This window comes from Stegostoma tigrinum, chromosome 40, assembly GCF_030684315.1.
Source record: "Stegostoma tigrinum isolate sSteTig4 chromosome 40, sSteTig4.hap1, whole genome shotgun sequence".
NCBI lineage: Eukaryota > Metazoa > Chordata > Chondrichthyes > Orectolobiformes > Stegostomatidae > Stegostoma > Stegostoma tigrinum.
In genome coordinates, this window is record NC_081393.1 from 1,150,613 (window position 1) to 1,175,496 (window position 24,884).

Sequence of the window (24,884 nt, forward strand, 5' to 3'; positions counted from 1 at the left end):
CTCAGGCTGTCTCAGGACAATAAAATTATTTGAAACAAGGTTGTTGTTTTTGTGTGTTCTCAGAAGCTGGGACTGCTGTCTATTGATTTAATGAGAAGGGAAAAGTTCAAGGGAGGTATGCGTGGAAAGTTCTTTACGCAGAGGGTGGTGGGTGCCTGGAACGCGTTGCCAGTGGAGGTGGTAGAGGCGGGCATGATAGCATCATTTAAGATGTATCGAGGCAGATACATGAATGGGCAGGGAGCAGAGGGATACAGATCTTTGGAAAACAGGCGATAGGTTCAGGTAGAGGATCTGGATCAGCGCAGGCTTGGAGGGCCGAAGGGCCTGTTCCTGTGCTGTAATTTTCTTTGTTCTTTGTTCTAATGTTCAGAATGCCTCTTGCACACTCACCCTGATTTAAACAATTGACTGCTTCCTAATTCCTTCCTCTGACTCATGTGAGCCATCTACTGACATGTTCAAACAACTGAAACACTGAGATAAATTTTCCGTCCCCTTGTGTGGAATGGACAATAATATGAAATATGGGAAAACATGGCAAAATTGTAAAATTCAAAATCTTGATGTAAGAAAGTATTTCCAAGTTTCCTCTTTAGGTTTAAACGGCAAGATGAAACTCACTGATAAGCAGTGACGACATTACTTACATGTATTGGCGTGTCATTCATAACACATTCTACTCCTCTCCCAACTGTCCTCTCTTTCCCCAAGAAATGAGACAGTCTCATTCCCAACATGCAAGTCACGGCAGTTACCCGCTTGCTGCTTGCATCTCTTCTTGGCTTAACATCCTGCCTACTCTTTGGATACTGTCCCCCTTGACCCTTTGTCCATATAAGTGGGCATAGGCAAATCACCAGGTCACCATGGCTACTCTCAGACCAGCTCTCACACCACTTCAGCCTGTCAGCCATTACTGTGGAGCTCAGTTGTACTTGCAACTTGCTTGCTTCTGCCAGGTCACTTTGCACACACACAGACAGACATCATACATAGCCAGATCTATACAGGATACATCTTCTTGCTCTTCATTTAATTTCTCAGTGCTTACTTTGCCCTTACTTAGAAGGTTGTTAGCCTTTGTGGTTGTCATTACGTTTCAGTGCAGAAAGAGAGAAGTAGGCAGCTTTTCACGAGTTGAAGAAGTCAAGGGGGTGAAATGTTGCTTGATGTCACTGTACCACATCAGTGTCACACTGATGGACTGTGCCAGCAGCAAATGCAGCTGCATGTGCTTCAACTGAAAGTCAAAGGAGACCTGTCCTCAGTGGAATGAAGGGTGTCTACAGCCATCAAAACATTGAGTCAATCAGCTCGAAAATAGACCCTTCGGTCCAACCAATCCATGCTGACTATGATCACAAACTAAACTAATCACACCTGCACTTGAACTGTATCCCTCCAAACATTTCTTATTCAAGTACTTTTCTAAATGACTTTTAAATGTTGTATCCTGCATCCACCACCTCTTCTGGAAGTTCATTCTACACACGAAGCACAATCTGTGTAAAAATAAAGACCCTGATGTCTTTTCTAAACCTTTCTCCTCTCTCCTTAAAAATATGCCCTCTTACCTTGAAATTATCCACCCTAGGGAAAAGTCACCTACCATCCACCTTCTCTATAACCTTCATAATTTTATAAGGGTCACTTCTCAACTTCCTACGCTCCAGTGAAAAAAGTCCCAGCCCATCCAGCCTCTCCTTATAATTCAAACCCTCCATACCCGGCAACATCCTAGTAAATCTCTTCTGACCCTCACCAGCTTAATATTATCCCTTATATAATAGGGCAACCAGAACTGCACACAATACTCCAGAAGAGGCCTCACCAACATCTGTACAACCCCAACATAAATGTCCCAACTCCTATAGTCAAAGATCTATTCAAGCGTGTCAAATGTCTGGCAAATAGCTTGTTTGATTCTGGACCAGGAGTTGAAAACAGTTGGTTAGGGATTTGTGTTTTTGCAGACCAGAAATGCAGCTTTGTTCATTCTTGCAGGTCAAGTGTACCCAGTCTGAGGATGACAGTGACATCAGTAAAGAGTGTTGTGGAGACATCACTTCAGGGAATGAGCCGAATTTTCCTGAAATGAGGGTGGGACTCAGTATGACAGTGATATTGAAGAGTGACACGTGAACAGGAAATGTGATGAGGTGTTCCCAGTGAATGAGTAGGTAGGTGTACAGCCCAGGAAGGGTCAGTAGATTGGATGAGAACTGTACAGCGGACACGATGCACACATAAATGAGAGTCTCAGTCAGTTAGCCTTGCTGAGAAATGTGTGCAATAGCAGGTGGTGTCCTTGCGAGTGAGAGGTAGCAGACAGATGGTTGAACTCACCCCTTGAAGAGCACAGATTGAAAGTTTCTTCCATTGAAGAGGGAATAAGTTGGAACAATCATTTTTTCTAGACGAATATTAAATTGTTGTTTATCCTTAAACTTAATTGCACTCTGCTCAGTTGGATGTATTCACGACGTTCTGTGTGCCTATTCACCTGTCTGCTATTGGTCTCTCACTATCCCTGTGAACAGAATGACGGAAATTTTAAGACTGCTGAGTTTTGGTGTCACATGTTTGGATATGTTATGGAGAACACTAGGACTGTTGATTTCATGGACCTAAGAGTATTGTCATTGATTTTGTGTTGCTGATAACTGGAATCAAATGGTACAAAAGAGGTCCTTTCGTCTACTGAGTCTGCAATGACAAAAACAATTCTAAATCTACAGCATTCCTACTTTACAGCACCAGGGCCGTAGTCTTGAATGGTATGACACTTTAAGTGCTCATCCAAGTACTTTTTAAATGTTGTCAGGTTTTCTGCCTCCCAGGTACTGTATTCATTCTGACACTACACTCGGTGGAAGCACTTTGGCCCAAATCCCCTCTAAAGTTCTGACTCTCCCCCTTAAAATTATGCTCCTTTCTTGTTGACTCTTTAACTGAGGGGAACAGCTAAATTCCATCCACCCTACCCATGCCCCTCATAATCTTATATCTCAATCAGGTCTCCTCTCAATTTTCTCTGCTTGAAAGAAAACAATTCAATCTTACACAAAGATATTAGGAACTGCAGATGCTGGAGAATCTGAGATAACAAGGTGTGGAGCTGGATGAACATAGCAGGCCAAGCAGCATCTTTGGAGCAGGAAAGCTGATGTTTTGGGCCTAGACCCTTCATCTGATAAAGGGTCTAGGCCTGAAACATCAGCATTCCTGCCCCTAGGGTGCTGCTTGGCCTGCTGTGTTCATATAGCTCCACACCTTGTTAGCTCAATCTTACCTGGGTTCTCTTTGTAGCTAAACTGCTCCAGCCCAGGCAACATCCTAGTGAATCTCCACTGAATCCCCCCCACCACCCCTCCCACCCCCACACCGTGCGATCACATCCTTCCTATGGTGTGGTGACTAGAATTGATACAGTCCTCCAACTGCGGCCTCACCAAATTTTTGTACAGCTCCAATTTGACCTCCCTGTTCTTATAATCTATGCCACATCTAATAGAGGCAAGTGTCCTTTATCAGTGATAATGGGAACTGCAGATGCTGGAGAATCCAACATAATAAAATGTGAGGCTGGATGAACACAGCAGGCCCAGCAGCATCTCAGGAGCACAAAAGCTGACGTTTCGGGCCTAGACACTCTCTGATGAAGGGTCTAGGCCCGAAACGTCGGCTTTTGTGCTCCTGAGATGCTGCTGGGCCTGCTGTGTTCATCCAGCCTCACATTTTATTACCAAGTGTCCTTTATGCTGTCTTAACTAAATTGTTAACCTGTCCTGCAACCTTCAGGAATTTGTGGACAAGTACCCCAAGATCCCTCTGTTGCTCTGAGCTTTCTAGTGTCCTGCCATCCACTGAATACTCTCTGGTCTCATTAATTATTCAAAAGTACATCACCTCACATTTACTAGAGTTAAATTCCATCTGCCCAAATGACCAACACACCTATATCCTTCTGTAACCTTGGACCTTCATTCTCACTGTCAACCACCTAGCTGAGCTTTGTATCATCCGCAAACTTATTTATCATTCTCTCCATAGTCTCATCTATGTTACTTACATATATCGCAAACAATAAAGGACCTCACACTGATTCCTAGGGTACACCACCTAGACACCAGCTCCAGTCACACAAACAGCCTTCTACACACCCTCTGCTTCTTGCCACTAAGCCAAGTTTTGATTCAATTTGCCAAGCTACCCTGGATCCAATGTTCTTTTACATTTTTATCAGTCTCCCATGTGAGACCTTGTCAAAGGCTTCACTGAAATCTATATAAAGTACAATGATTATACTAACCTCACCTACACACCTGGTCACCTTCTCAAAAATATTCAATCAATATCGTTCATTATGACTTCCTCTGACAAAGCCATGCTGACTACCCCCGATCAAACCTTACCTCTCGAACTGGAGATTAATTTTTTCCATATGTTACCCTAGCACTGATGTGTGACTCATTCGTTCATAAATCCCTGCATTATTTCTACCATCCTTCTTAAAAAGTGCAACCACATTAACAGGCGATCTTGCCCTGTGACAATACAGTAACTAAAGTTTTGGGTCAGGGCCCCTGTAATTTCCTCTCTCATCTCCCATAGCAACCTGGGACGCAACTCATCCAGCCCTTGGGCATTTGTCCATTTTTAAACCTACCAAGACCTGCAATGTCTCATCACTCCATCTGTCAAACTGCTAAGAACCTCACAGTCGATCATCTTCTCAAATAGCTACATGCCCCTTCTCCAGAGTGAAGTCAGATGTGAAATGCTCAGTTAACACCCTACCAATGTCCTCTGGTTCCATGCACAGATTGTTCCCGTGGTCCCTAATGGGCCCAACTGTTTCCCTGGTATCCTTGTACCCTTGAGATATCTTGGGATTCTCCCGAACGTTACCCACCAATGTTTTTCTCCATGCCCTGTCTTTGCTCTCCTAATTGCCTTTTTAAGATCCCTCTTGCACTTTCTATAATCCACTAGGCCTCTGTTGATTTGCTCCTTTAAATCTGTTAAAAACTTTTCTTTTCCTTCTTATCCAGTCCTGGATGTTCCTTGACATTGAAAGGTTCTCTGGGCTTGTGGCTTGTACATTTAAGCCTAAAGAGAACATATTGGGCCTGTACACTCACCAATTCCACTTTGAAGGCCCCCACTGTTCTACTGTAGATTTACACATAGGAGCTGTTCACAGTTACTTTGGTCAGATCCTGCCTTATTTTAATAAAATTTGCCTTTTCCCGAACTGAAATGCAAATCATCTTTTTCCTTTTCCTTAACAAATTTAAAATGTACAGTGTTGTGGTCACTATTACTAAATGTTCTCCCACTACTACCTCAAACATCTGTCAGGCTTCATTCCCCAGAGTTAGGTCCAGCAGTGCATCCTCCTTTATTGGACTTTCTACATGTTGACATATGAAGCTCTTCTCAATACATGTCAAGAAATCTGTCCCTTCTAAAGCTTTACATTAATTTTATCCCAATTAATGTTGGGGAAGTTGAAATCCCTAATATAATTACCATATGATTGTCTTATACGCATCAATGAAATGTCTACATGGCTGCTCCTCCATTGCTTGTTTACTGTATGGTAGCCTATAACACACTCCCAATAATGTGACGACACCCTTTATTTTCCTAAACTCTACCCATAAAGCATCATTCGAAGATCCTTCCAAGATATTGTTCCTCCCTACTGCAGTTACTGACTCCTTAATTAGTAACGTGACACTACCTTCTCATTTACACCGTCCCCTGTCCTGCCTGAAGATCCTATATCCTGCAATGTTGAATTGCCAGTCCTGCTCCACCCTTAATCTCATCTCTGTGTTGGCAAATCTCAATTCCATGTGTCATTGCACACCCATAACTCATCTGTATTACCTATAATAAAGCCGGAAGTCACACAATACCAGGTTATAGTCCGAGATAATGGGAACTGCAGATGCTGGAGAATCCAAGATAACAAAGTGTGAAGCTGGATGAACACAGTTGTAGTCCAACAGGTTTACTTAAAATCACAAACTTTAACCATGATCTAGGGTTCATGTCACGATACATGTAACCACATCACACTGTTGAGTTTGTAAAATCTTTCTTATTGTTCTGTTTTAACACCATTGCCTTGATGATTTGTTGCGATCTCTCTACTGTTATTACAGTTAGTACAGTTTTGGATGACTTATTACATTGGTCAGAGCCTCATCATGCGACTCTTATACCTATCGTGTTATTGCACACTTTGCCTCTCGCACCATCTTATTTCTACATTTTTGTAATGATCTCTCTGCCTCAATTAATCGGATTATAGATCATCCCTTCACATCCATTCAGATGTTGACATTTCACTCACATCGTTTGACACGTTTGGTCACCTGCAGAGACTTGTTATTCAGCCTGTCGACAATCCACCCACACCATTTGTACTGTCTTTTGACACTCTTAATTACCTGGAATTGTCTTGCAATGATCTCTCTGTCCATAAATTCTGTGCCTGTGCATTTCCGTCCACTTCACCTGATGAAGGAGCAGCTCTCCGCCTGTGATTTCAAATAAACCTGTTGGACCATAACCTGGTGTTGTGTGACTTAGCTTGTTGTGGACTTTCTCCACCCCAGTTCAACACTGGCACCTTCACATCAAGGACACCTATAATACTCTTAGCATTAGAGGCCATCAGCCTCACCTTGCTACCTTGAAACTCAACACAGTTGAACTCTCTTTGCCTCGATCCTTTCACAGAAGGACGCCACATCTCTATTGGACTCTCTGTCCCCTTCCTCTGCCAAACTGTTTAAGTTTCCTCGCAGCAGCATTAGCAAACCCATCCATAAGGAACAAAAACAAAGTTGCTGGAAAAACTCAGCAGGTTTGGCAGCATCTGTGGAGGAGAAAACTGAGTTAAAGTTTCAGGTCCGGTGACCCTTCCTCAGTTCTGCCAGACCTGATGAGCTTTTCCAGCATCTTTGTTTTTGTTCCTGATTTACAGCATCTGCAGTTCTTTTCGTTTCCATCTGTAAGGATGTTAGTCATATTCTGGTTTAGGTGTAGACCATCTCACTTGTACAGGTCCCACCTTCCCCAGAAACAGCCCCAGTGATCCAGGAATCTAAAACGTTCTCTCTTGCACCAACTCTTCAGTAATGCATTTATTTGCCATGTTCTCCTATTTCTGTCCTTGCTAATATGTGGCACCTGAAGTAACCTAGAGATTACAACCTTTGAGGTCATGCTTTTAAACTACTGCCTACCTCCCTAAACTCTTGATGCAAGACCTCATCCCTCATTCTACCGATACCATTGGTACCCAGGAGTACCATGACTTCTGTCTTGTCACCTGCCCCTTCAGAATGCCCTGCAGCTGCTCAGCGATATCCCTGACCCAGCAACCAGGGAGCCAATGCACCATCCTAGAGACACATGTGTGACCAAGAAACGCGGGTCTGTTCGTTCCCCTAACTAATGAATCACTGTGGGAGCTCTTCAGAATGGACATGAATCTCAGCTTTGACTAACAAGAACTTAAGCTACACGGGGCATCATTAAATCTGGGAGACTTTGCACCATGTTCTATTCTTGGATAGTCATGCCTGATTTCCTAAGTAAAATACATTCCTCAAGAAAGATCTAGAAATATTATTATTTAAACATTAGGAGGCTGGAAGCTGAAACGTGTTAATCTCCTCCAATATGCAGGCAGAAGGTAGCTGTAGTCATCAATGACAGGTCAATAATAATGTTCTTACAGTGCTGCAATTTTCAGAAGCTATAATGATTGCTCTACGAGCCTTTAGAACTTGTTGTTCCTCCTGCAAGCTGCTCCATTACCACCAGCCCACCTGAGAGTCACCTGAGGGCCTCACTGACACATCCCTAAAAACACAATCGCCTTTCTTGCTGGGCACTTCTGAGGGCAGTTGTAAGTCAATCACATTGCTGTGGGTATGGAGTAATTCGTAAATCAGATTGGGTAAGGACGGCAGATTTCTATCCCTCAACGACAATAACAAACTAGATAGATTTTCATGACAATCAATGGTAGCTTCATGGCCTCAATCACTGAGAATTGCTTTTAATTCAAATCCCTGTGCGCCTGCAGCTGGGACCAGTATCTCCCTGTTACTCTGAGGACAAATCCATATTGTTCCCCAAACTCAGGGTGAGCTACCCTCCCATGTATGGGCTGTGAAATAGAGGCTCCTGCATGACAAATCTAAGTGAACACAATGTGAGAAATAGTTTGCAACAGCACTTTATTATGATTTTACAAGGTGGTTGTACCTCTGAGGACCTGAAAGGACGACTCTATTCCTCCATGCAGCCAACCTCGATGGCTCCTCAGCACAGAAACAGTTTGCCTCCATGACCTGTACAATCTAAGGAAAGGGTGATGAAGGGTTGGAAAATGTTAGCGATTCAACAAACAATCAAAGTAAGTAATCCCTCAGGTGTAAACTGCAGCCTGCAATTTTCAAGTAAGTGAGGCTTCCTGGGCCATGATAGCTACTTTGATGCTCATGATCAGAGATGACATCGCATAAGAGGAAGAACGCTTTTAATACTTCATATTTGGATCAGACCATTCCTGTGGGCTCCCCAGTCTTTGCTCAATTTAGTTTATGGATGTGGAACAAACTTTGATGATGAATTCTGGCCAGCTCTCACTTGGCCTACATGTTTAGATTCCGAGCCAGCTGTTTTCTCCATCAGTCTGTAAATCACTCAAGTTATAATACTCATGGGCATTTAGAGCAAAAACGAAGCCATTCAGCCCATTGTGTCCAACAAAGACCTGACAATGTTCATTCTATTTTCCAGCTTTTGGTCTATATTGTAATTGCTGCCAGAGCTACAAGTGAATATCTGAATACTGCTTCACTGTTGCAGAGTTTTTGAATCACCACCCTTTTCAGGTAGCAAATTCCAGATTCCCACCATCCTCTGAGTGAAAGTATTTCTCCTCAACTCTCCTCTTAGCTTTCTACTCTTCCTTTAAATCCATGCCCTTGGTTTTTGCACACCCCCCGTACTGATAGAAAGTGTGCCTTCCTATTCACTCCATCAATGCCCCTCATAATCTTATACACCTCTGTCAGGTCCCCTTTCAACCTCCACTGCTGTAAGGAAAACAACCTGAGCCTATCCAATCTTCCCCCCTAGCTCAGTATATCCACCACACCAAGCATCCTGTTAAATCTTTTCAGAACCCTGTCTCCTACAATCATTTTGAAATATGTTCTCGTCTCACACACTTGCCAAAATTGGCATGTAAAAACCTGGGTGTTGTGAGCTCAATGCAAGTCCAGCAGAGGGCAGCAAAGGCTATCTGCTCAAATAACAAAGTGTGAAGCTGGATGAACACAGCAGGCCAAGCAGCATCTAAGAGCTGTGATGAAGGGTCTAGGCCCGAAATGTCAGCTTTTGTGCTCCTGAGATGCTGCTTGGCCTGCTGTGTTCATCCAGCTTCACACTTTATCTTGGATTCTCATCTGCAGTTCCACTATCTGCTTAAAACTGTGCTCCATCCCATGGAGACTCAAGTCATCGATGGACAAATAATTCTCAAAATGGGGAAGTCTGAGTGGACGCATAATTACTTCGATAGAAAGTAAATTACTGTGGGTGCTGGAGATCTGAAACAAAAGCAAAAACTGCTGGAAGAGCTTGGAAGGTGCTGGCAGAATCTGTATAGAGGGAAACAGAGTTACCATTTCGAATTCAATATGGCTCTTTTTCAAAAGTGCTTTAATACCTTGCATTGATTAAAATGCAGATCCCTGGTGCTTTGGCCTCCCTTTGTAATAATATCCCAGAATTCCCTGTGCTATGAAAGACAGCAGCTGGGGAGCAGTCAATGCTGACATATTGTTGAGAAGATTACTTCGATGGAGGTGAGTGGTGGAGAAAGGAACTTGAATGGGACTCAAGACGAGACACCACAGGTTCTTGTTAATAATATACCAAAGCTCTACAATGTGCAGGAGGGCTCGAAGATATACTGATTGAAAATGTTGCTGTAGCTTTTGAATGCCTTCTTGTGGCTCTTCTTGTGATTTATGTTTCATTATGCTCCTGTGGGATGCCTTCTAGAGTCAAAGAATCTTACTGATTGGAATTCAGAAGAATTAGTACGGGTTGGGAATTTTATAGAAATGTATTAAATTATGAAGGGAATAGATAAGAGAGAAGCAGCAAGGATATTCCCACTGGCAAGTGAAACTAGAACTAGGGGGCAGAGCCCCAAAATCAGGGGAAGAAGGTTTAGGGCTGAGTTGATGAGAAACTTCTTCACCCAAAAGGGTTGTGAATCTGTGGAATTCCCTGTCCAGTGAAGTAGCTGACGCTGCTACCTCGTTGAATGTTTTTAAGGCAAAGATAGATTTTTGAACAGTAAAGGAATTAAGGATTTTGGTGAGAGGGTGGGAAGCGGTGCTGAATCCACAAAAAGATCAGACATGATCTTATTGAATGGCAGAGGGCGTTGGACAAACCAGATGGCTTACTCCTGCTCCTATTTCTTATGTTCATACATTACACAAGCTGGCCAGTCATTCCCATGCCAGCTCATTATAGGAACAAAGAAGAGCACAGCACAGGAACAGGCACTTTGGACTACTATTGGACAGGTCAGCTCTTTTCCTGTAGCTCTGCAAGTTTTGTTCTTTTCAACCAAGTGTTGAATTTTTAAGAGTTCCTATAAAATCTGATTTGATAAGTCCTTCAAGGAGTTTGTTCTAAATCTAACACATTGAAAGTGCAATATGAATGCAAGTTGTTCGGGTGTCAGATGTTGATTATGTGAAACAATCGTGACAAAGCAAAAAATCAAAATCTTCATTGCCTGTAAAACACTTTGATATATTTTGCATCAGAGATAATGGGAACTGCAGATGCTGGAGAATCCGAGATAACGAAGTGTGGAGCTAGATGAACAGTTCATCAGGGTCTAGGCCCGAAACGTCAGCTTTTGTGCTCCTAAGAAGCTGCTTGGCCTGCTGCGTTCATCCAGCTCCACACTTTGTTATCTCTTGATATATTTTGCTGTATGCACACGTACTATATAAATGTGACTTACTTTACTCCTTATCACAACATCAGGTCTTCCACAAGCTAACAAAAGAGTAAAGGAGACATTAAGCTGCTTGACCTCTATTTGGGCAAAGGGCAGAGAGTAATTTGCAATCTTGAACTTACTGAGCACACTGCTCCAGAATGAAGTATAAGTAGCCATGCCTGTCACTTCCCCTGGGGGGGCAGGGTTCCTCCGGCTTGTCTTCACTGTAAATTCACAGCCTGAGGACTTGCTTACTGGACCAGTTACTTCAATATCCACCATGTGAAAATTCAATAGGCTGCAGAATCAAACAGAAAATTTCAATTTATAATAGAAACTCATTCAAAGGAGATTTGAAAATATTTTGAACACAGCGACAAGTTCAGGTCAGGCATCGCCTTCAAAACTGGATCCAGATCTGATTAGTCTGTATCATAAAGAATGGTTCCAGTTTTGGCTACACTTAAACCATAATACGTAGGAGCAGAAATAGGCCATTCAGCCCATCAAGTACGCTCTGCTATTCAGTGAGATTATAGCTGATCTGATAACCCTCAACTCCAGTTTCCCACCTTTTATGTTGTAAAAACATTTGTCTCTAAACAAATTAATAAAATGTGAGGCTGGATGAACACAGCAGGCCAAGCAGCATCTCAGGAGCACAAAAGCTGACGTTTCGGGCCTGGACCCTTCATCAGAGAGGGGGATGGGGTGAGGGAACTGGAATAAATAGGGAGAGAGGGGGAGGCAGACCGAAGATGGAGAGTAAAGAAGATAGGTGGAGAGAGTCTCTGGGACTGGGACTGATTAATTTCTTGGGGAGGTTACTTGGTAAAGTGGTTGGGGAGGGTTTAAACTAGTGCGGCAGTGGGATTGGAACCAGCGGAGTAGGGCAGAAGATGCAGAAATTGAGAGAGAGGTGGAAAGCAAAGCAAACATGGCTAAGAACAAGAACAGACAAAGAAAGTTTGCTGAAAATGGCAGGGGAGGTGGCCTGAAACGCACCAAGGAAAGCGGGCAAGGTAGAAGAACCTAAAGCTTTGGTTAGTACTTGGAACAATGACATCAAAGTGATTACAGAGACCTGGCTGAAAGAAGGATAGGAAGGGCAGCTAAATGTTCCAGGACTTAGATATTTCAGGTGTGATAGAAAGGAAGGTAAAAGGGGCGGGTAGTTGCATTACTGGTAAAGGGGTATCTCACAGCTGTACCTAAGGAAGATACATCAGAAGTCTCATGCATCAAGGCAATATGTGTAGAACATGTTGGGCCGAAGAGCCTGTTTCCGCACTGTTGGGGTTCTATGAGCTCAGGAATAGGAAAGGTGAAATCATAACACTGGGGGAATACTACAGGCTTCCCTACAGCCAGCAGGAGATAGAGGAAAGAATATGTAGACAGATTTTGGAAAGATGTAAAAACAGCAGGGTTGTTGGGTGTTGGGTGATATTAACTCCCCCTATACTGACTGGGGCTCACTTTGTGTGAAGAGCTTGGATGGGGCAGAATTTTTAAGGACCATTCAGAAGGGATTCCTGACACAATATGTAAACAGTACAAACAGAGAGGGGCTATACTGGACCTGGTTTTGGGAATCAAGCCCGGCCAAGTGCGTGAAATTTCAGTGGGGGGACATTTTGGGAGTAGTGACCATAATACTGTGAGTTTTAAGATACTCATGGACAGAGATAACAGCAGTCCTGGAGTGCAGGTGTTACACTGGGGTAAGGAAAACTACAACAATATTAGGCGAGAACTAGAGACTGTTGATTCGAGCGGCTGTTTGAGGGTAAATCCACATTAGACATGTGGGTGTATTTCAAAAGCCAGTTGAGAAGAGTTCAGGAGCAGCACGTTCCTGTGAGAATAAAAGATACTAATGGCAAGTTACGTGAACCTTGGATAACCAGGAATGTCATGACCTTGGTCAGAAAGAAAAAGGAAGCGTACATAAAGCCTAGGAGGATGAGACCTGACAAAGCCCTTGATGTACATAAGGAAAGTAGAAAAGAACTTAAGCAAGGAATTAGAAGGATTACAAGTGGTCATGAAAAGTTGTTAGCAAACAGGATTAAGAAGAATCCCAAAGCTTTTTGTACACATATAAAAAGCAAGAGGGTAGCCAGGAAAAGGGTTGGCCCACACAGGGATAAAGGAGGGAACCAAAAGAACTGTGGACACTACACATCAGAAACAAAAACAGAAATTGAAGGAAAAGCTCAGCATCTGTGAAGAAAAGCTCAGTTAACATGTCGAATCCAGTGACCCTTCCTCAGAAGTGACTGTAGCTAGGGAAATGTCAGTTTCTACACAGAAGTTAGGGTGGGGGAGGGGCTAAGGGGTAAACAATAGGTGGGGTAGAGCCCAAAGAAAGGAAAGAGAAGTTGGACAGACAAAGGAGTAGATAATGACCTGCTAAGAAGGCGAATAGCTGTTAATGGAGACTGTTAGTGGTTAGGTAGTGTTTAATGGCAGACGATGTGATAACAAGACCTGGTGGGCCAATGGAGGCAATCTATGTGAGGAGCCAGGAGAGGTAGCTGAGGTCCTAAACAAATACTTTGTGTTAGTATTCGCCAAAGAGAAGGAATCAATGGAGAATGATCTCATCTTTGTCTGCTTTCCGGGGGGACCACTCTCTCCGTGACTCCCTTGTCCGCTCCACACTCCCCTCCAGCCCCACCACACCCAGCATTTTTCCCTGTGACTGCAGGAAATGCTAAACCTGTCCCCATACTCCTCCCTCACACTCGTCCCAGGCCCCAAGAAGACTTTCCACATCAAGCAGATGTTCACTTGCACATCTGCCAATGTGGTATACTGCATCCACCGTACCCGTTGTGGCCTCCTCTACATCAGTGATACCAAGCAGAGGCTTGGGGACTGCTTTGCAGAACACCTCCGCTCGGATCGCACTAACGACTGCATCCACCAGTCGCGAGCCATTTCAACTCCCCCTCCCATTCCTCAGACGATATGTCCACCCTGGGCGTCCTGCAGTTCCACAATGATGCCACTCAAAGGTTGCAGGAACAGCAACTCATATTCCGCTTGGGAACCCTGCAGCCCAATGGTATCAATGTGGATTTCACAAGCTTCAAAATCTCCCCTCCCCCTACTGCATCCCAAAACCAGCCCAGCTCGTCCCCACCTCCCTAATCTGTCCTTCCTCCCACCTATCCCCTCCTCCGATCTCAAGCCGCACCGCCATTTCCTATCTACTAACCTCATCCCGCCCCCTTGACCTGTCCATCCTCCCTGGACTGACCTATCTCCTCCCAACCTCCCCACCGACACTCACCTTTACTGGCTCCATCCCCGCCTCATTGAGTTGGCTGTCTCCTCGCCACTATCTTCCCCTCTATCATCTTTGATCCACCTCCCCTTCTCTCCCTATTTATTTCAGAATCCCCTTCCCCTCCCCCATTTCTGATGAAGGGCCTGAAACGTCAGTTTTCCTGCTCTTCAGATGCCGCTTGGCCTGCTGTGTTCATCCAGCTCCACATCTTGTTATCTCGGATTCTCCAGCATCTGCAGTTCCTATTATGTCAGGGAAGCGAGTGTCGAGTTTCTGAGCTCAGTTGCTATTAAAAGGAGGAGGTATGGGTCCTGAAGGGGTCTATCCCAGAATATTAATGGAGGCAAGAGAACAAATTGTTGGAGCATGTTCAGACATCTTTGTATCCTCTTTGGCCACAGGTGATGTCCCAGAGAACTGAACAATAGCCAATGTTGTCCCATTATTTAAGAAGGGTAACAGAGATGATCAGGGAAATTACAAGTCTGTGAATCTCACGTCTCTGATAGTGAAATTATTGGAAAGGATTCTCAGGGACAAGGCCAATATAAAATTAGAAACAAATGGACTTATTAGTGATTGACAATGTGGTTTTGTGTGGGGGAGGTGAAACCTCACTAACTTGTTCAAGTTTTTTGAGGAGGTGACAAAGACGATGAGAGAATACGGTTGAAGTTGTCTACATGGACATCAGTTATCAACAAGGTCCCTCATATGGTACAAAAACAAAGTTGCTGGAAAAGCTCAGCAGGTCTGGCAGCATCTGTGGAGGAGAAAACAGGCTTAACGTTTTGGGTCTGGTGACTCTTCCTCAGAACTCAGACCCTTCCTCATGTGGTAGACTGGTATAAAAGGTGAAGTCACATGGTATCAGTGATAAGCTGGCAAGATGGATACAAAACTGGCTTAGTCATAGGAGACAGAGTGTAGTGGTGGAAGGATGCTTTCCATAATGGAGGTTTGTGACCAGTGGTGTTCCACAGGGATCTGTGCTGGGACCTCTGCTGTTTGTGATCTAAGTGATTTGGAGGAAAATGTAGCTGGTCTAATTAGTAAACTTGCAAATGATACAAAAGTTGTTGGCATTGTAGACAGTGAGGATGACGGTCAGAGGATACAGTAGGATATCGATCAGTTAGAGGCATAGGCAGAAAAATGGCAGATGGAGCTTACTCCAGACAAATGTGAGGTGATACATTTTGGAAGGTCAAGTACAGGTGGAAATTATACAGTGAATGGCAGAACGCTGAGGTGTATTGATATGCAGAGGGATCTGGGTGTGCAGGCCCACAGTGATCTGAAGGCAGCAGTGCAGGTAGATAAGGTGATTAAAAAAACCTATGGTTTGCTTCCTTTCATTGGAGCGGGCATTAAGTATAAGGATAGACAAGTTATGCTATAGCTTTACAGAACCTTAGTTAGCCCACAGTTAGAATATTGCACACAGTTCTGGTCACCACACAACCAGACAAATGTGGATGCTTTAGATCGGGTGCAAAAAAGTTTACCAGGATGTTGCCTGGTGTGGGGGGTTTTAGCAATGAAGAAAGGTTGGATAGACTGGGCTGTTTTCACTGGAACGCAGGAGGTTGAGGGATGACCTGATAGAAGATTGTGAATGACATGGATACAGTGGAAAGTATAAAGCTTTTTCCCAGGTGGAAGGGTCAATTACTAAGGTACACAGAATTAAGGTGCGGGGGGAAGTTGAAAACAGATGTGCGAGGCAGGTTTCTTACACAAAGAGTGGTAAGTTCCTGGAACGCACTGCCAGAGGAGGTAGTGGAAACAGACACAATACCTGCATTCAAGAAACACCTGGACAAATAGATGAATAGGAAGGGAACAGAGGGATACAGAACATATAAGTGAAGGCAGTTTTAGTATGGAAGTACAAAATGTGTTGGCGCAGCCTTGAAGGGCCGGAGGGCCCATTCCTATGCTGTACTGTTTTTTGATCTTTGTTCTTGTACTTCAGTCAAAATACACAAAGTACAAACTGTTGCGTTTTGCGTCAGCTTTATAATGGATAGATATTTCCATTGATTAGATAGGAATATTTATATGCAAAAATCTGCTTTAGCTGTCATAAGTATTGAAAGCAACATAGCTGAGGGTGGAGGAAAAATAAGACCAGTCTTTGATCGTGCCACACAGCATGGAAACAGACCCTTTGGTCCAATGAGTCCTTGCCAACCATAATCCAAAATCCCATTTGACTGCATACCCCCCCAAAACTCTCATTCATTTATTATCTACATGTCTTTTAAACATTGTAACTGTACCTGCATCCACCACTTCCCCGGAAGCTCATGCCACATAAGAACCACAATCTGTGTAGAAAAAAAGCCTCTCATGTCTTTTTTAAATATTTCTCAACTTAAAAATATGCCATCTAGTCTTGAAATTCTCCACCCTAGGGAAATGACACAAGCCATTCATCATTTCTATGTACGTCATAATTTTCTAAATCTCCAAAATGTCATTCCTTAACCTCCTATGATCCAGTGATAAAAAGTTCCTGATAGCTCAAACTTTCCATTCCTGGCAACATCCTGATAAATCTTTTGTGAACCCTCATCAATTTACTAATGTCCTTCCTATAAAAGAGCGACCAGAATTGGACAGTTTTCCACAAAAGGTCTCACCTCTTGTACAATCTCAACTGTCCCAGTGCCGATACTCAAAGGTCTGCACAATGAAGGTAAGGGTGCTAAATGCCTTCTTAAGCACCCTGTCTGCATGTAACACAAACTTCAAAGAATCATGCATCTGACCCAATGCTACCTAAGGCCCTCCTTTCAATTGGATAAGTCCTGTGCTTGTTTATTTCATCAAAATACGATACCTCATAGTTATCCAAATTAAACTCCATCTGCCACTCTTTAGCCTATTGATCCAACTGATCAAGATTACTTTGTAATCTTAAATAACCTTCTTCACTGTGCACTATACATCCAATGTTGGTGTCATCTGCAAGTTTACTAACAATGCCTTCTATATTCTCACCTAAGGTATTCGTATGATAAACAAAATTGGATCCAGCACCGATCCCCATGGAACACACAAGGTCACAGGCCTCCAGTCCAAAAACTAACCTTCCACTATCACAGATAACAAAGTGTGAAGCTGGATGAACACAGCAGGCCAAGCAGCATCTGAGGAGCACAAAAGCTGATATTTGATGAAGAGTCTAGGCCCGAAACGTCAGTTTTTGTGCTCCTCAGATGCTGCTTGGCCTGCTGTGTTCATCCAGATTCACACTTTGTTATCTTGGAGTCTCCAGCATCTGCAGTTCCCATTATCACTTCCACTATCACACGCTGTTTTGTGCCATTAAGTTAATTTTGTAGCCAATTGACAAGCTCACCCTGAATCCCATGTGACTTTAACCTTACTCATTAATCTATCATGCAGAACCGTGTCAAAGGCTTTACCAAAGTTCAAGTAAACAAGGTCTACCATTCTGCCCTCATCAATCTGCGGAGGAATGGGGTTGTAGGAGATATAGCAGTTTGGATCGGAAATTGGCTTGCTGATAGAAGACAGAGGGTGGTAGTTGATGGGAAATGTTCATCCTGGAGACCAGTTACTAGTGGTGTACCGCAAGGGTCGGTGTTGGGTCCACTGTTGTTTGTCATTTTTATAAATGACCAGGATGAGGGCGTAGAAGGGTGGGTTAGTAAATTTGCAGACGACACCAAGGTCAGTGGAGTTGTGGATAGTGACAAAGGATGCTGTAGGTTGCAGAGAGACATAGATAAGCTGCAGAGCTGGGCTGAGAGGTGGAAAATGGAGTTTAATGCAGACAAGTGTGAGGTGATGCACTTTGGTAGGCGTAACCAGAAGGCTAAGCACAAGGCTAATGGTAAGATTCTTAGTAGTGTAGATGAGCAGAGAGACCTCGGTGTCCATGTACGCAGATCCTTGAAAGTTGCCACCCAGGTTGACAGGTCTGTTAAGAAGGCATACAGTGTTTTAGCTTTTATTAATAGAGGGATCGAGTTCCGGAACCAACAGGTTATGGTGAAGCTGTACAAAACTCTGGTGCGGCCGCACTTGGAGTATTGTGTACAGTTCTGGTCACCGCATTATAAGAAGGATGTGGAAGCTTTGGAAAGGGTGCAGAGGAGATTTACTAGGATGTTGCCTGGTATGGAGGGAAGGTCTTGAGGAAAGGCTGAGGGACTTGAGTCGGTTTTCATTAGAGAGAAGAAGGTTGAGAGGTGACTTAATTGAAACATATAAAATAATCAGAGGGTTAGATAGGGTGGATAGGGAGAGCCTTTTTCCTAGGATGGCGACGGCGAGCACGAGGGGGCATAGCTTTAAATTGAGGCGTGAAAGATATAGGACAGATGTCAGAGGTAGTTTCTTTACTCAGAGAGTAGTAAGGGAATGGAACGCTTTGCCTGCAACGGTAGTAGATTCACCAACTTTAGGTACATTTAAGTCGTCATTGGATAAGCATATAGATGTACATGGAATAGTGTCGGTTAGATGGGCTTGAGATCGGTGTGACAGGTTGGCACAACATCGAAGGCCGAAGGGCCTGTACTGTGCTGTAATGTTCTATGTTCTATGTTTAATCCTCTTGGCTACTTCTTTAAAAACAACTCAATCAAGTTAGAGACACAATTTCCCTTGTGTAAGTTTCCCTTGTGTGTCCAGCATGTGTAACCATGCTGACTATCCCTAATCATTCCTTGCCTCTCCAAATTCATATAAATCCAATCTTTCAGAATCACTTCCAATGACTCACCCACCACCAAAGTCAGACTCTCAGGACTACAGTTCCCAGACTTCTCCTTACATCCCTTCTTAAACAAAGGTACAACATTAGCCACTCTGCAGTTATTGGGCACCTCACCTGCACTTACAGGTGGTACAAATATTTCTCCAAGAGGCCCCACAATTTCTTCCCTAACTTCCTTCAGTATCTTGGGATATACTAGATCAGGTCCTGGAGATTTATCCATTATATTTACTAAGACCTCCAGCTCTTCCGCATCTGTAATGTGAACTATTTTTAAAGCATCAGTATTTTTTTCCCTGAGTTCTGTAGTCTCCATTTCTTTCTGGATGTAAGTTTGCTCGCTGAGCTGGAAGGTTAGTTTTCAGACGTTTCGTCACCATTCTAGGTAACATCATCAGTGAGCCTCCGACGAAGCGCTGGTGTTATGTCCCGCTTTCTATTTATCTGTTCAGGTTTCCTTGGGTTGGTGATGTCATTTCCTGCGTTGGTGATGCCATTTCCTGTTCTTTTTCTCAGAGGATGGTAGATGGGCTCCAAATCAACGTGTTTGTTGATGGAGTTCTGGTTGGAATGCCATGCTTCTAGGAATTCTCGTGCGTGTCTCTGTTTGACTTGTCCTAGGATGGATGTGTTGTCCCAATCAAAGTGGTGTCCTTCCTCATCTGTATGTAAGGATACTAGTGATAGTGGGTCATGTCTTTTTGTGGCTCGTTGATGTTCATGTATCCTGGTGGCTAGCTTTCTGCCAGTTTGTCCAATGTAGTGTTTGTCACAGTTCTTGCAAGGTATTTTGTAGATGACGTTTGTTTTGCTTGTTGTCTGTATAGGGTCTTTTAAGTTCATTATCTGCTGTTTTAGTGTGTCGGTGGGTTTGTGGGCTACCCTGATGCCAAGAGGTCCGAGTAGTCTGGCAGTCATTTCGGAAATGTCTTTGATGTAGGGGAGAGTGGTTATGGTTTCTGGGCCCGTTTTGTCTGTTTGTTTGGGTTTGTTGCTGAGAAATCGGCGGACTGTGTTCATTGGGTATCCGTTCTTTTCTCAAACACATTGATTTCGAGCCAATCTACCATCCTCTGAGAAAAAGAACAGGAAATGACATCACCAACGCAGGAAATGACATCACCAACCCAAGGAAACCTAAACAGATAAATAGAAAGCGGGACATAACACCAGCGCTTCGTCGGAGGCTCACTGATGATGTTACCTAGAATGGTGACGAAACGTCTGAAAACTAACCTTCCAGCTCAGCGAGCAAACGCACATCCAGAACCTCAACCTGAACTACAAATCTTCTCAAAATGCGCTCTCCATTTCTTTCTCCATTATAAAAACTGATGCAAAATGTTAATCTAATATCTTTCCCATCCTCTGTGGTTCAACACAAAGATGACCTCTTTGATCTTTAAGCAGCTTTACTCTCTCCCTAGTTCTCTTACTCTTAGTGTATTTATAGAATCTTAATGGATTATCCTGTACCTTATTTGCCAGGGTTTCTCATATCCTCTTTTTGCCTTCCTGATCTCCCTCTTAAGAATGCCTTTACACTTTTTATACTGTTCAAGAAATATATAATTCTTTTTTTGTTTTTGACAAGAACCTCAACATCTTTTTTCGTCCATTACTCTCTAATCCTACCAGTCTCATCTTTCACTCTAACAGGAACAAAATGATTCTGAACTCCAGTTATCACACTTTTGATAGTCCATGAATTCCTGAGACTGTCTTCTGTTTAAGGATGTTGTATGTGCTCAGTGTATGTTTCATTACTGCGAACAACAGCACTAAAATTTTGTCTATCTGAATGTATTAATCCTATTATTTTGAGGGCTAACTTCTGGCTGTTTCCCTATATCCCAGTATGTTAGCAATAACACTTAGTCCTATTGAAAGGTCAGCTTGGCTCCCATGTTTTGGAATGAATGTCCGATAGTGCAGAATGGGTACCTACCCAGGATCAGCCACCAGGCTGCCTTGCACACGATCAAAGCCCAGAGTGTGTCCGGCCATAGCTGCAGCAGCCATGGTATTGACATTGTTTGGTGCAAGCTCACACAAGTTCCTCACTGAGCCATCGTACAGCACAACCCGCTGGCCCTTCATGCTTTCCTTCAGCTCCTGCAGGTGACCTCGCAGCTTGAAGCTGTCAGGATGTTTGCTCATTGTCACCTTCAGGCCCTGTAGAAATGGGCAAAGGTCAACTATAAGTCAGTCTTGCCCATTCAGTCCTGCCAAAGAGTCCTTTTAGTACAGGGCAGTACAAACAGGCCTTTTCCAAACTTGACGTAAGACCCTTTGACCCTCTACACACAGACACTCCACATGTTAGACATATGTTACTCCAACCCTCAATGTTTAGATTATCGCCATCTCCAAATTAACGCCTCAGTTCCCTCTGGTATTCTTCACATCTTCTAACTTGTTGTGATCAGAACTGCTGGCGGGAGTCCTGAGTGACTAAGCAACTCGAGACAGTTATACTTTAAGAGGGATCAGCAAAAGTCGAATATTCTTTGACCCCACTGAGAAACAATGCCTAGTTGCTGCAGACTACTACTGCTCACCTTCAGAGTTCCTCTGTTAGCCATTTTTTGGATATCCTCTGCCCCCCAGAGTGCTCCGCTGGGTATGTACAGGGTGTGTCCATATCTGCTAGCTGCCTCTCGACATTTAGCATCCACTCCCTGTTCGGCAAATGCAGTAGGAGAACCAGCCTGTGGGATATAAAGAATCCAGTGTGGAAAACATTGGGAAATGCAATAAAGTGGCACCTGGGACACTCCTGGACAAACAGCGTAGTTATCTCTGGATTACTACTGGTGCCACTTCATAACGAGGTAAGGAATAGGGAGCGAGTGCAGATAAACATGTGGCTACAGGGCTGTTGTAGGAGAGAGGGCTTTCATTACGTGGATAATTGGAGCACATTCTGGGGAAGGTGGGACAGGTACAGAAAGGACAGGTTGCACCTGAACCAGAAGGGCACAAATACCGTGGGAGGGAGGTTTGCTCGAGCTATACAGGACGGTTTAAATTAGATTGTCAGGGGGTGGGGAACTAGATTTATAATTCAAAGGATGTGGTATTCAGCCTCCAAATGGACACAACAGGGAGTGAGGTTGTTAATAAAGAAATGCGGTTGATGGAGCGAAATTGTGGACACAGAGATGGTTTGAGGTGTGTATACTTCAATGCTAGAAGCATCAGAAATAAGGCGGATGAGCTGAGAGCATGGGTCAGTACTTGGAACTGTGATGTTGTGGTTATTACAGAAACTTGGATAACTCAGGGACAGGAACGGTTGTTGGAAGTTCCAGGATTTAGATGCTTTAAAAGAAATAGGGAGGGTGGTAAAAGAGGCCGGGGAGTGGCATCGCTAGTCAGTGTGAGTATAGCAGCTACTGAAAGGCAGTTTGAGAATGAAATGTCTACAGAGTCAATTTGGGTTGAGGTCCTGAACAAGAAAGGAGCAGTCGCTTTGTTGGGGGGTTTTTTGCAGACCCCGTAATAGTTGCAGAGAAGTGGAGGAGCGGATTGGGAGGCAGATACTGGAAAGGTGCAGAAGTCACAGGGTTGTTGTCATGGGTGACTTCAACTTTCCAAATATTGATTGGAAACTTTTTATTTGTAACAGTTTAGACGGAACGGATTTTGTCCAGTGCGTTCAGGAAGGATTCCTGACATGGTATGTGGTAGACCAACACGAGGAGAGGCCACTTTGGATTTGGTGCTTGGCAATGGACGGGGCCAAGTGTCAGGACTGTTGGTAGGAGAGCATTTTGGCCGTAACGGTCATAACTCTAGAGATAACAAAGTGTGGGGCTGGATAAACACAGCAGGCCAAGCAGCATCTCAGGAGCACAAAAGCTGACGCTTCGGGCCTAGACCCTTCATCAGAAAAGGGTCTGTTGAAGGGTCTAGGTCTGAACGCCAACTTTTCTGCTCCTAAGATGCTGCTTGGCCTGCTGTGTTTATCCAGCTCTACGTTTTATTATCTCGGATTCTCCAGCATCTGCAGTTGCTATTATTCCCACGATCATAACTCAGTTACTTTTACAGTACTCATGGAAAAGGATAGGTACAGACAGCAGGGTAGGGTTTATAATTAGGGGAAGGGTAATTATAATTCTGTTAGGCAAGAACTGGGTAACATAAAATGGGAACAGATGCTGTCAGGGAACAGCACTTTAGAAATGTGGAGATTGTTTAAGGAATGCGTATTGTGTGCGCTGGATATGTTTGTCCGTAGCAGGCAGGGAAGATGCGGTCGAGTGAGGGAGCCTTGGTTCTTGAGGGAGGTCGAATGACTGATTAAGAGGAAGAAGGAAGCTTATATAAGGTTTACGAAACAAGGAACAAAAAAGGCTCGAGAGGGATACAAGTTAGCCAAGAAAAAGCTGAAGAAAGGGCTTAGGAGAGCTATAAAGGGGCATGAGAAAACCTTGGCAGATAGGATCAAGGAAAACTCCAAGGCTTTATACACGTAAGTGAGGAATAAGAGAATGACCAGAGAAAGGTTAGGGCCAATCAAGGAATGTAAAGGGAATTTGTGCACGGAGCCTAAAGAGATAGGAGAAGTCCTTAATGAATACTTTTCTTCGGTATTCACAACTGAGAGGGACCTAGTTGTAGGGAAGGACAGTGTGAAACAGGCTAGTAGGCTAGAGGAACACAGCAGGTCAAGCAGCATCTTAGGACCACAAAAGATGCTGCTTGGCCTGCTGTATTCATCCAGCTTCACACTTTGTTATCCTGGATTCTCCAGCATCTGCAGTTCCCATTATCTCTGGTAGGCTAGAGGAGGTGGATGTTAGTAAGGAAGATGTACTAGAAATTTTCAGGAAATTGAAGATAGATAAATCCCCTGGGCCTGATGGGATTTATCCAAGGATTCTATGGGAAGCAAGGGAAGAGATTGCAGGTGCTTTGGCGGTGATCTTTTCATCCTCACTGTCCACAGGTATAGTGCCTAAAGAGTGAAGAATGGCAAATGTCATTCCCTTGTTCAAAAAAGGGAACAGGGATAACCCAGTTAGTCTTACCTCACTGGTGGGCAAAAAGGGATCTGAGAGATAGGATTTATGATCACTTGGATAGGCACAGTTTGATTCATGTTAGTCAGCATGGATTTGTTAGGGGTAGATCATGCCTCACCAACCTTATTGAATTCTTTGAAGAGGTGACCAAACACATGGATGAAGGTGGTGCAGTGCATGTGGTATACATGGATTTAAGTAAGGCATTTGATAAGGTTCCCCATGGTAGGCTCATGCAGAAGATGTGGAGGCATGGGATGGGGGGAAATGTGGCAGATTGGATTCAGAATTGGCTGACCCTTAGAAGGCAAAGGGCGGTAGTGGACGGAAAATATTCAACATGGTGCTCAGTTACGAGTGGTGTACCACAAGGATCTGTTCTGGGTCCCCTTCTATTTGTGATTTTTGTAAATGATTTGGATGTCGGAGTGGAAGGGTGGGTTTGTAAGTTCGCAGACAATATGAAGGTGGGTCGAGTTGTGGATAGTGCGGAGCCCTGTTCTAGGTTACAAAGGGACATTGATAGGACACAAAGCTGGGCTGGGAAGTGGCAGATGGAGTTTAACCCTGAAAAGTGTGAGGTGATTCATTCTGGAAGGACAAACATGAAAGCAGAATACAGGGTTAACGGAAAGATTCTTGGCAGTGTGGAGGAGCAGAGGGATCTTAGGGTTCATGTTCACAGTTCCCTGAAAGCTGTCACCCAGGTGGATAGAGTTGTTAATA

General features: G+C 43.8%; 1 protein-coding gene across 6 annotated transcripts in view; it reads right to left on the bottom strand.

Moving 5' to 3' along the window:
- Nucleotides 1-8,271: 8,271 nt before the first annotated feature.
- aspdh (aspartate dehydrogenase domain containing) overlaps nt 8,272-24,884 on the bottom strand; it is a 98,754-nt gene continuing 82,141 nt past the window's right edge. For 5 of the 6 annotated variants that reach the window (XM_048522971.2, XM_048522972.2, XM_048522970.2 and 2 more), the window contains 4 exons: nt 21,687-21,836; nt 21,074-21,300; nt 11,212-11,369; nt 8,272-8,393 (listed from right to left, as the gene is read on the bottom strand). In XM_048522971.2, the coding sequence (XP_048378928.1) occupies nt 8,356-8,393; nt 11,212-11,369; nt 21,074-21,300; nt 21,687-21,836 (573 nt within the window). In that variant the 3' untranslated portion in view covers nt 8,272-8,355. The remainder of the gene's footprint in view (nt 8,394-11,211; nt 11,370-21,073; nt 21,301-21,686; nt 21,837-24,884) is intronic. The other variant, XM_048522974.2, reaches the window with a different exon arrangement.